This window comes from Dreissena polymorpha, chromosome 8, assembly GCF_020536995.1.
Source record: "Dreissena polymorpha isolate Duluth1 chromosome 8, UMN_Dpol_1.0, whole genome shotgun sequence".
Taxonomy (NCBI): domain Eukaryota; kingdom Metazoa; phylum Mollusca; class Bivalvia; order Myida; family Dreissenidae; genus Dreissena; species Dreissena polymorpha.
In genome coordinates, this window is record NC_068362.1 from 1,192,394 (window position 1) to 1,205,104 (window position 12,711).

At 34.3% G+C, this 12,711-nt stretch overlaps 1 protein-coding gene across 1 annotated transcript in view; it reads left to right on the top strand.

Moving 5' to 3' along the window:
* The window catches only part of LOC127843080 (MAM and LDL-receptor class A domain-containing protein 1-like), a 6,722-nt gene extending 3,458 nt beyond the window's left edge, over positions 1-3,264 (top strand). Inside the window, exons 5-7 of the mRNA XM_052372891.1 lie at positions 30-125; positions 414-679; positions 1,348-3,264. Coding sequence (XP_052228851.1) covers positions 30-125; positions 414-679; positions 1,348-1,458 — 473 coding nt within the window. The 3' untranslated portion in view covers positions 1,459-3,264. The remainder of the gene's footprint in view (positions 1-29; positions 126-413; positions 680-1,347) is intronic.
* The last annotated feature ends 9,447 nt before the right edge of the window (positions 3,265-12,711 follow it).

Below are 12,711 nucleotides of genomic sequence, written 5' to 3' on the forward strand. Positions count from 1 at the left end.
CTTCAGTTGGCCCATCATGTTTAATGCAGATGACAATTGCACGTTCGAATCTGATTCCACGTGTGCATGGACTGACGTAACGTCCGGTGATGACTTTGACTGGACACTAACTTATGGTGCCAGGGGTGTGTATAATTCAAAAACACATATTGGTCTTGAAGCACTGTTTAAAGTGATAAATCTTTCCACTACTGAATTCCATGTAATTATCAACTCAACTGATGAACTAAGATAAACCATTTAAAGGTTTACTCTATTATGTAAAACGCTTACAATTGATTGTTAATTTTATTTATACTCGCAGCTGTATTAGACAGTTGTGGTAGACAGAAAGATCCTATATTGTAAAATGTACATGTCATCTAAGGTAAACTAACATTATAATATTAAAATTCGTATTAATGTTTACTCAGGTAAATATATGTACATCGGGACTAGCGGTTCTAGAAAAATAGGCGAAACAGCTTGGCTGACAAGCCCTATCCTTCGCCCTACGTTCTTAACGGAAAGATGCCTTCAGTTCTGGTACAACATGAACGGGCCATCTATTGGGTTATTAAGTGTGTACATGACCGCGCATGGTGAGAAGCCCGGGTCTTTACTGTGGAGAATGTCTTTTGACCAGGGACGGGAATGGAAAAGTGCTTCAGTAAACCTGAGCTCTCTGGAGCAGTATCAGGTATTTGTTTATTCAGTGATGAATAATGTCATGTGGTGTGATGTAAATTTTACTATGGTTTTTAAGCAATTTGTGTTTTGTATAAATACACTGACTGCTAAGTTCCTTTCTGCAGATGTTGTAAATGTACTAATTAATATAATATTTTATACTGGAAACAAATAATATAATAACGCATTTGTAAAAATGGGTACATGTGAGGGAAATAAGCCAATTTGCCGTGGCTTCATGCTGCGCCAAATGTAAACGAACGATGTATATCCCATTGATCGGGGGGGGGGGGGGGGGGGGAATAAAGTGAAAGTCGGTTAAACACGAGTCTAGCATCAAACTCAGACTATAAATAAATGCCTTTACCATAAAATAAGCAGAACGCGGTACTTACCTAAATTAAACATGCTCATGCTTGGTCCGGTTCGTTATTGTTAAAGTGGAATCGAACGAAATCATTCCATACAGACTTGTGCACTTACACATAATATAAACTTGTTTTTTATAAAATGAATAGCAAAACTATTTACCTTCTTAGAAAAAAAATCATTCAATTTTGTTTTCTTAATACAGACATTTAGCGTGGATATAACAAAATGATCTTATGTCACAATTATATCCGTCATTAGTACGAATTCATAAAACAATAGTCAATGTGTTATGACTTTTATTCGTAGATCATTATTGAGGCGGTAGTTGGCAACAGCTATTTCGGAGACATCGCCATTGATGACGTAACAATTCTTCCGACAGCTTGCCAGCAGGAGAAGAGATTGCTGATTGGCTGAGAGTCATGATTTCAAATTGTTAAGGAACAATCCTTTTACTACATCATTAATTCGTTTTGTTATTTGCTTGATACACATTAAAACGTATAAACAAATAGCAGGTAACATATATCACTTAATACATAACAATTGTTGTATTACTTTGCTTAAATGTATTGCATCATGTGTACTTCAACTGCATTTTATGAAAAACTTTTGGGAATTCACTCTTACAAAAACAAATGATTGACGAGTAATTCAGAATACCAGAACTCGGATGATAAACGGACAAGTTTTGTTTCAGACTTTGAAGATCGTAATAAATAGTATGCTTCACAGTACTCTATCATACCTAATTACCATACGAAAAAGTGGGGATTATGTGGTGATCTCCGCCGTCTTTCCGTCAGTCCGTCCATCCGTCCGTCCTGGTAACTATCTCCTTCTACACTATAAGCACCAGACATGGTAGCTATGAATATATGTGCGACGGTGACAGTAACAGAATTTTGATCTGACCCCTGAGTTAAAAGTTATGGGGGTTGGGGTTGGGTAGTGTCAGTGATTCGAAAAAGGCTCATAACTTTTGTGTCCTTTCAGATATTGCTTTCATATTTGGTATGCTTGTGTATCTGGACAACACCTTTCCATGCACATACAAGTTTTTACCCCTGTGACCTTGACCTTGAACTTTAGGTCAGCGTTCAGGTTTCGAAATCTGCGACCGCGATTCGTTAAAGGCGAATTCTCCTCTGTCCCTTCAGATATTGCTTTCATATTTGTTATGCATATGTATCTTGACAATACCTTTTTATGGGAATACATTTTTTTACCCCTGTGATCTTGACCTTGAACTTGAGGTCAGCGTTCAGGTTTCGAAGTCTGCGACCGCAATTCAAAAAAGGCTCATAACTACTGTGTCTCTTCAGATATTCCTTTGTTATTTGGCATGCATGTGTATCTTAACAACACCTTTCTATGCCCATAATTTTTTTACCTCTGTGACCTTGACCTTGACCTTCAACTTGAGGTCAGCTTTCAGGTTTTGAAATCTGCGACCGCGATTCGAAAAAGGCTCATACCTACTGTGTCCCTCCATATATTGCTTTCATATTTGGTATACATGTGTATCTGGACAAGACCTTTCCATGCGCATATATGTTTAACCCATGTGACCTTGACCTTGCAGTTAGGGTCCGCGTTTAGATTTTGAAATCTATTATGTGGTTATCACCGCCGTCTGTCCGTCCGTCCATCCTGGCAACTATCTCCTCCTACACTATTAACACTAGAACCTTAAAACTTACACACATCGTAGTTATGAGCATTGTGCGACAGTGAAATATTTGGAATTTGATCTGAAACCTGGGTAAAAATTTATGGCGGTTGGGATGGGGCCGGGTCAAAATTTTTACACATTTTTAGGTCAGTTTACAAATTAACTTCTACATTTCTACACCAATTTACTTCAAATTGATACTTAACATCTCTCATGACAATACGGTCAATCGTTACTATGCATGGCCCAATAACCAACCATAGGGCGCCCCTGGGTAAAACATGCGGCGTGGAAATACGCTTATTCAATGGTATTTTTGCTAGTGTTGGCAGTATTAATAACAAAATATTACTGGGTCAGTATGCTCTTGTTATAATTTTTTATTATTGTTAGTATTGTTATATTAAGTAAACTTACTATTTTATTATTATCAGCTTATAAGACAGGATTATGTAGTTGAGCGTTAACTTAATGCTTGCATGTTCTTACTCGTACGAATTCTATTGAAAAAAAAAAGACCAATAGTAACCAGGAAATACTAATTATGATATTATGACATAATGCCGACACAAATTTGGGACATGAAATGTAAACATACTTCATAAATTTATTGAAATAAACTGCCTGTAATATATTTGTCTCAATTCGAAACAAATCCCTTTTTTCTTTTTCGGGTGGACTGAGTTATTATGTTTATAACGATAATGGATAGTGATAGGTAATAATTATATAAAACTCGCACTAATATGTTTTTGAGTTCCAGTTATGAATTAGGAACAATAATGTAAATTTCTATGACGTTGTAAGACCAGAATATGTATCAGTTTATAAGGCGCAATTCCTGCATTGTGTGTCTATAGCTGAACCGGTTTGGTGTTAAGTTATAATTACATTGATGTTCTAGATAAACTTTAAATCGGTTAAATAGACGTTTCAGTAAATCAAACTCATTGGAACTAAGTTTGAAATCCTTGTTTAGGGAATGTATAAGCTACAACGCTTGAATGTTTGGAATAATGAAAAACAGCTATTAATAAGTGTAAAATTTCGATAAAAAATTGTGATTTCAATAGGTTTTAATGCTGACACCTTTGAATGCAAACTCGATCGCGCATGCCATTTGGCCATTCATGTTCTTTTTTCCTATGGTGAAGAATAAAGATATATTAGTAATTCATGTATTTTCCAAAAGAAATTATAAACACAATTGTTAATTTTCACTACTTAATTTTAATAAATATCTTTGTGAGTTTTTTCCCTTTCGTATAAATTATATGCATTTTGATAAATATTTTTTAAACCCAACCCGTAAAAAAAGAACAGTTTTCATTCAACGCCAAATAAACGTTTGTGACCAAATAGTCGATGACAAAACTCAATTTGGTACTGAAACTTCATTTGATTAACGGCTAGAGATCACCTATAGTCGTTACCAGTAAACAAGTAACGGCCACCGGAAAATCTTTGCGAAACCGAAATTTCGAAAACTTAAGTACCCTTTTTCTTGAAGATTTGCTTCTTTGAGATAAAGTATGCGATAGAAGGCTTATTTTTTATTTATAATTGGTTATTTTTGCTTTAAAATTCGTTTTTTTCACTATGAAATGTATGAGCAAAGTTGGTCCTCCCATGGAAATTTTCGAAAATCTCATTGGATTTGTCTTTTTCCAATGGGGTTTGTCGAAAACCCCATTAAGGTTTTCTCCAACTTTTTTTATGGGGAAAAAAATCCCATGGGATTTTCGAAAAATAATAATACGTTTGTTTAGGCTTAGTTATCGATTTTAAGCATTGTAAAAGTATTTGTGCTGATTTTCGTTCAATTTTATTTGATAGAACAAAAATCCCATTTTTGAAATGGGAGAAAAAAATCCCATTGGATTTGTTCTGATTTTGAGAGAATGATTCGTGTTACTCACAGAAACACTATATTTCATCAAATGTTAAAAAATGTACGCGATTTTCACGCGTAAAAACGTGTTTAAATTATTATTTTTTAATCCCATGTTTTTTTGTCTCATTGGAATTTTTTCCAATGGGATTGTTTCTCCCATTGGGTTTTTTCCCCATGGAAATTTTTCACAATTTCTAAAGTCGGATAATTCCGTGTCGAATACTTTTTTGAATATATATGTGGCTGGGAACGACACTTTGACCAATTTTGCGCTGACGTCGTTAACGAAAAAAACGCAACAAAGTTGTGACAGCTTTTTCGCGTAATTTTCATACGAATTTATTGCGATAAAATCTGATTCCTTATATTTATTTTACTAATCAATCTTTGAATAACCCAAGGAATGATTATGTTACGGGTTTTATATGAAAACATTAGTATAGTTTAACCATGGCTATAACCCATCGTACACTACGGCGACTGCATATATTACTGGATAAACTTCCTGCAACAAAAAATGTAAGCTTTTGTTGAAATTCTTTCTTTATTTTTTGTTTGTGTTTTCCTTCAAATAATATGGAATTGGTCTGCAAAGGATGTATCCAATACAAATTGAACCACGTCCAGTGTTTATTGCCACTGTTTAAATTCGTTTTGCTTTACAATTCATAATTGTATGCGATATTTGGAATGTTCACCCGGAAGTTGTCAAAAAAAGTTGTTTGGTTTTGGATACAAGGACAGTTTTGTGAAATTTTCAAACGAATGAGGAAAAATAGTGAAATTTATACTCAACAATCTACCATTCCATACCAATTGTCACAAACTGATGACTTATTTTTAAATGAACCTGAACAAGTTTATCAGTTATACAACAAAAGTGATGGAATTGGTAACGACCCGCCCCATTACAACTCGCCCCATGTTTTATAATGATTCGTCCCACCTATATAACGACTCGCCCCACATATGTAACGACTTGCCCCATCATAGCTTATATGGTAGGATTTTTTTTAATTTGTTAATAGTCTAGTATCTTTGATTCAATTTCGGTCATGTTTATGCTTTATTTTGTTTTTAGGAAGTGACTACAGGTACGGATCCGTACCTCTAGAATCTTGTTGTAGGGGTACCGATCCGTACTTTTAGCCAAAACCACTGGGTTTTGGCTACAGGTACGGACCTCCCGTTTTCACATATTGTATGCCCTTTTTCATAGTTAACTTGTTCCACATGTATGTAAGATCAATAACAACAATGTATTTACCTTAATTTTAAATCAAATGCAATTTATCCGCTCGTCGAGACTCGTTTGTTTACATTGTTCAGGTCAGCAATAATAACCGAGGAACACCGGTTATGGTATAATTTATTACTGCTTCTGTACATAGTGAAAGCGTTGTCGTCTCGCGGATGGGAGCATTTTAAGTTTGGTTCTTGGACAAGCATAGAAATGCTAATATGAAAGTTATAATTTGCACATTGTTATAATTAGCATTTAGTGCACCAACATCTTTTGTTACACTTCTGTGCTATTCTGTGCTAACTAAGTCATAGTGAACATTTTATTCTTGTTTAGTGAAATATTTGAATAAGTTCGAATACCAAAAGAACACACGTAAGATCTCTGTTTTTTTGTTTTGTACTGGTTAATTTTCTTTGTTATCTTATGATAAGACAAAAAATATAACCTTTCTGTCTGTACTGAATTTATTATACTTGTCAAATAAAATGCTCTGCCTCGAAATTTGTCATTTCAAATTCAATTGAAGTATTTGGAGGAGTTGCTGATTTGGAGAACTTTCATATTATAACTTTTATTATTTGTATGAATTGCTGATTTGATAGAACTTCAAGATATTAAAATGAACAAAGGCAAACTTTACACGCGGTAAGGCCTTACAACTTCGGTAGTTTGCACATGCGTATACTCAGCGTGTCAAACTGTGAAACATCTACCGAACTGAAACAATGTCTGTTTTCCACGTGTTAGTAATTGCCTTTATGGAAGTTACTTTCTACAAACAATTTAAGCTAAGTGTGAACAATTTAATTGTCTTCAATAGGACCAACAATGTCTTTAATGTAAATTATAAATTACTTAAAAGTGGCACTTTAGTCAACTTTTTAAACAAAAATATGTGTACTTTCTTAGCTATGTTAGAAAAAAATTGATAAAACCTATTATTTTTTTTTTTTATAGGAATTTGCAGTTCCCCATCGACAGTGCTTGTTAATATTTATTAAAAAAGATAGGGGGAGTAACTGGTATAATAATGCCGCAAATATTTAAGTTTTAAGTCGAATTTGTTTGTTTGTGTAAACCTTGATTAATACTCTTAAAATGAGGACTTTTTAAATCAATTTAAATTGCGCTTATGCTATTTTTGCACAACGTTTTAAAAGTTGACTGACGAATCATAACTTAAGTTAAAAAACTGAATTTGACAATAGTATAATGCATAGTTTTCTCTGTTTATCACCATGACACAAATAGCTGGGAAATGTCATATTTTATTACTGAATTGGGGACGTTGTAATCGAGATCGAGTAAAGTAAAATAGTACAATGTTCTTTTCAGCACATTCCTAATGGGCTGTAAGGCTGAGATAAGACCACTCATCGGCAGATGGTCAGAGTCTCAAAGTGAAATATGTTAATGAGATACACAATCATTACATAAATGAAACGTCATTCCGTAATTTGTTCCAGCAACGTCGTTTAGATTCCACGGAAAAGGAAAATATTTCTTCAATGTTACGGGTTAAGGCAAACAAAAAAAAATGATCCAGAAAACTGTTATATCAAAAACAGGCAAAGTGGTGACACTAAAAGATATCCGCAACGTAAAGACTTCGTCAAAAAACAATGATTCAGAATTAACAGTGTTGCAACGCGCAGTAGAGTACATGAATGCAAATCCTTGTGCGTTCGTCAAGGTGATTTCAAATGACGATAATGAAATGCGCGGTTTGTTTTATCAGGACGCAAGGATGAAAAAAACATTTGAAGCATATCCCGAGTTTGTTTGTATTGACGCGACATATAAGGTTAATGACCACCGCATGTCCCTGTATATTATGCTTGTTGAAAATGGAAATGGGCAAAGTGATATTGTTGCTCTGTGGTTAGAAGCGGATGAGACCGAGGGTATGATTGCGTTGTGTGGCCTGGATGTAGTCTGACATAAGTGCAACTTTTCATTTAAAAAAATTACTTGGAATAATTATTATGTTGCACCTCATATGGTCACTATGTCAGACTATACCTGAACGCTCTTCATCCGCGAGACGACAACGCGTTCACTATGTACAGAAGCAGTAATAGATTAAAATAATATATACCATAACCGGTGTTCCTCGGTTATTATCGCTGACCTGAACCAAACGAGTCCTGCCGAGCGGATAAATTGCATTTGATTTAAAATTAAGGTATATACTTTGTTGTTATTGATCTTGCATAAGTGTGGAACAATTTAACTATGAAAAAGGGCATTATAATATGTGAAAACGGGAGGTCGGTACCTGTAGCAAAACCCCAGTGGTTTTGGCTAGAAGTACGGATCCGTACCCCAAGAACCAGATTCTAGAGGTACGGATCCGTACCTGTAGTAACTTCCTTGTTTTATTCTGTTTAAACAAAAACTAACCATTAAAATGTGGTTGAGTATGGAAACATATCTCAAAGTGTCAGGCTTATTCGGCCCCATTTCAAATTTCAATAAATCGTTGAAAATATGTTGGTCGATACATTTTAAAACTATGAAATATTGTTTATTACAGTAGTATTTTATCTTTATTGAAGATTATTCCTTTTGAAAAAAGATTCTTTTGTTTTTTGCTTTAGCAGGGAGTTCAATAGATTTTTAGATTTTTATAGAACTGATTTACCTCGTTTTTCTGACATTTATTCGACACGTAATTAACGTAATGCGCTTAAACAAATTTTCGTTGAATTAATTACGCACACTTGTAAAGTTTCGTCCGATAATGGATACTTAGAAGACTGTTGATGGCAACCGGCCGTAATCCTCGTGGACAACGTGAATTTCATGCATTATTCCGTCAAAACATTTATTCGACTCGTAAAGTGTTTAAACAAATTGTCGTTGAATTCATAACTCAACTGTTAATATTTGTTGAAATTTCAAATGGGAATAATTAAATTTGTAATCCGAAACCCATTCCCGTAAGTCGATGTTAACGCGTTTTTAATCCGAAACACACTTCCGAATGTAAATATTACCGCAAAGTTAAAATATTCTTGCTTCAAATAAGCAGTGCAAATTTATTTTGTGTCGAATCTTTTTCTCAATTAAAAAGAGCGCGAAAATTATGCAGGAGCGTCATGTGTATTTTGCTTGTATTGAGCGTTTTAACAAACACACAACACGTCAGGAGATTGACGCAATTTTTCAGAGGCAATATTTCATCAAATGTATAAATAGTCACTAAAAATTTATTTGATACTATAGAAAATGGCAAGGTTTGTGTTAAAGAAATAATTGAGAGCTTTTATCGGAAATATTTACCAGAAAGTGATCTATAAAAACAGAATAAACGGGATTATCGGGTAATAAATAGAAACTTGAAAAGTAGTAAGTATACAGTAATAGAGTCGGGTTGAAACGGATGTATTGGGGAATTGTTCGAGTCAGGATTTTAATATCGGTGCGGGAAAATTTTAAAACAAACAATAAAAAATATTTTTTTTTTAAATGACTGGGGGATTTTCTTGAAGAGTCATAGCGTACCAAATGACGTCTGTCTTTTGACGCTGTTTTTCTTTGAGTTATAATGCACCAAAGAACGTGAATTTACACGTTAAATTAAAAAAAAAATCAACACCCCTCCCGAACCATCCTTATCAGCCCCGGAGCGCCTGAGAAAAAACCTGTGGAAGGCACTGGTATATTTGAAAATATCTTTAGCAAAAATCAAGGTATTCACGCTTTCGCCGTTATGACACATGTTTTGTTGGTTGTCATCACCCGCCTGCGGTAATGTTCGTGTCAATGATGTTTGTTTAATTGATCGGTCTCTTTAATAACGATAATCCCTTTCTTCTTGAGAACTTGAACCTGGGAATCTTTAATTGTCGGTATGATCTTAACCTTTGCTTCTTTTTATTAGTATAAAGGAAAGTATGAAATGAGACAAATGTGCCGATATCCAATAGTCCTTAATTATCACGAAATTCATGCTATATTTTTATGCTTTATCCACATACGTTTTATCGTAATGATAAATACAGCGATCTTAAAAGTGTGTCTAGATTTTCAATAATGAATAAATGTATAAGTGAAATATAGGGCTGACAATGATGGTTATCAAAATATGCCGAACATAAAATTCATATTCTGAATTGATTTCATTTATATTACCATATAAAATATAACATTTTATTTTGATTGGGCGAGTCGTTATACATGTGGGGCGAGTCGTTGTATAGGTGTGGCGAATCGTTATAAAACATGGGGCGAGTCGTTAAGGGGGCGAGTTGTTACATTACCAAGTGATGAATCGTTGGAAAAATCAAATGATTACTTGACATTATTCCATTCCAATTCTTTACATGTTGACAGTAGTGTTGCAGATTTGGAAAATCATGCGAGTATTTCATTTGAAGATGTTGGTAATCATTTTTATGATGATACGGTCGAACGCTTACTTTATGATGACCACATGCATTGTGGTAAATCTGACCAAAAAGACAAAAACTTATTGATCACGAACAGAGTGACATTAAACAAGAAGATGAAAAAAAGCATAAATGATTTCAGATTTCACTCATGAAACATGCCTGTGTAGTAACGTTTATGGTAGTACACCATGTTAAACAATATTTGGTAGTTTGCTTGAAAATAGGACCCAATGTTAGGAATTGTCTACAAGAGAAAAAGAACTGGTTGTTAAATCCCAACTATGTTCCCAAGAGAAATATTTTTACACCCGAAAACAAAAAATCTAAAGAGTTGCATCTCAGAAATATTTTTCCATGGTCAGCAATTTGTAGGAAATTTCTGTTTTGCATTTGCAATTTTGCAGTCAATGTTATAAATAATGAATACTGGTCAGCAAGTATTTCTCGGACGAAATGTAGGGTTTTTATTTAATATCTTTCTTAATAATACAAAATATTTTTCTTGAAAAATTTACTGATACATCCTGGATTTGTCATTTACGCAAATGTAAACAAAACATATTTTATATGCGCATGCGTAAGTACGAGGGCCATATATGTGGTCATTTAAGGCAGCGAATGTTCCACTAACGGACATTTATATTAATTTAGTAATTGGAAACAAATTCGAGTTTAACTGAAACTTTTCTTCACATTTACATTAAATTGACTTAAAAACATAAATTAGAAGGTGAAATATGTCGCTTTCAGCATGTGTTAATAGATTTATGATATGTGTCCCATATCAGTTATAACAAATATCTACAAATAAGCATGTTTATTTAAATATCTTTGAGGAAAGAAGAATATTGTTTTTCAAGGATAAATCCAAAACAGTGAATTTATCATTTTAAATGAGATTTGTTTCTATTATATTATATATATATATGTATACAGCAAATTGTGTCGATTTTTAATGTAAAAAATATAGAATTTAAATCATGTGTGCGTGTTAAACCTGCTCTATTGCAGAAGACGAACGAAAATCTCAAGCACACAGTTCGGGTTTCAGTAAGGGATATCTTTTGAGCATGCGTGTGCTATTAATAGCCCCCCCCCCCGCGAGGAGGTCGCATTACATTGCGTCAGAATGTGTTTACACCGCACTGGTTTAACTATAGTACTAGCATTTAACCAGTTTGCGCTGTCAACTTCAAGAAAACAAGCTTAGATCTTTAAGTATCTAAAGAAGCAAGTTGCATTACAATACACAAAATACATAGAACGTCCGGAAAATACTGCTGTCCGACAAATACTCGGAAATTCACAATACACCATGTTGCCATGTACATGTGATATCTTAAATGCTAAACATTCATTTAAATGGTGCTTCTAGCTGTACATGTTGGGAAACAATTATTAAAATATGTATATATAATGAAATATGTCTAAGAACTTCACTTTATACAATGTGGTGCATTTTGTTTACAGGCGCAGGTCCATGTTCACTAGATGCCAAGCTACACCTCTCATGGGATTTTGCCCAGTGTGTAAACTACCATCATCACGCTTTGCATGTGGGACCAATCTTTTTTGCGACACCAAGAAAGTGCCATGTGTTTGGGATATGCGCTCAAGGAACAGGTATGTTATTGTAATGATTGGTTTAAAATATCTTCGAAATATATAATTGTTACAACATTGCACTACTGCTAGAGTAACACTTGTTAATATACTGCAATATTTAGTTTTTGGCTCACCTGAGCACAAAGTGCTCATGGTGAGCTTTTCTGATTGCATTTTGTCCGTCCTGCGTCGTCCGTCGTGTCGCATCGACATTTACCTTGTGAACACTCTAGAGGCCACAGATATTGTCCAATCTTCATTGAACTTGGTCGGAACATGTGTTCAAATAATATCTTGGATGAGCTCGAAAATTATTCTGGTTGGTCACGTAAGGGGATGTGGCAGTTTTCCTAATATGGCTTTACTATAGTAAAACCTTGTTAACACTCAAGAAATCACATTTAAAGTCCAATCTTCATGAAACTTGGTCAGAACATGACATTGTGTCTCAATAATATTTTCGACAAGTTTGAAAATAGGTCGGATTGGATAACAAAAACATCGCCGTAAGCATGTGGGCATGGCATTTTTTTTATATGGCTATAGTAAAACCTTGTTAACACTCTAAAAGTCACATTAATTCTACTATCTTTATGAAACTTGATCAGAACATTTGTTCTTACAAGAGCTTAGCTGAGTTTAAAAATTTGAAAATGGTTATGGTTGATTAAAATACAAGGCCCCGTGGGGGCGGGGCAGTTTTTCTAATATGGCTTTAGTGAAAACTTGTTGACGCTTTATTAGCCACATTTATTGGCCAATCTTCATGAAACTTGGTCGGAACATTTGTACCAATGAAAACTTGGCAGAGATTGAAACTGGGGCATTTGAGCTCAAAAACTACTATATCAAA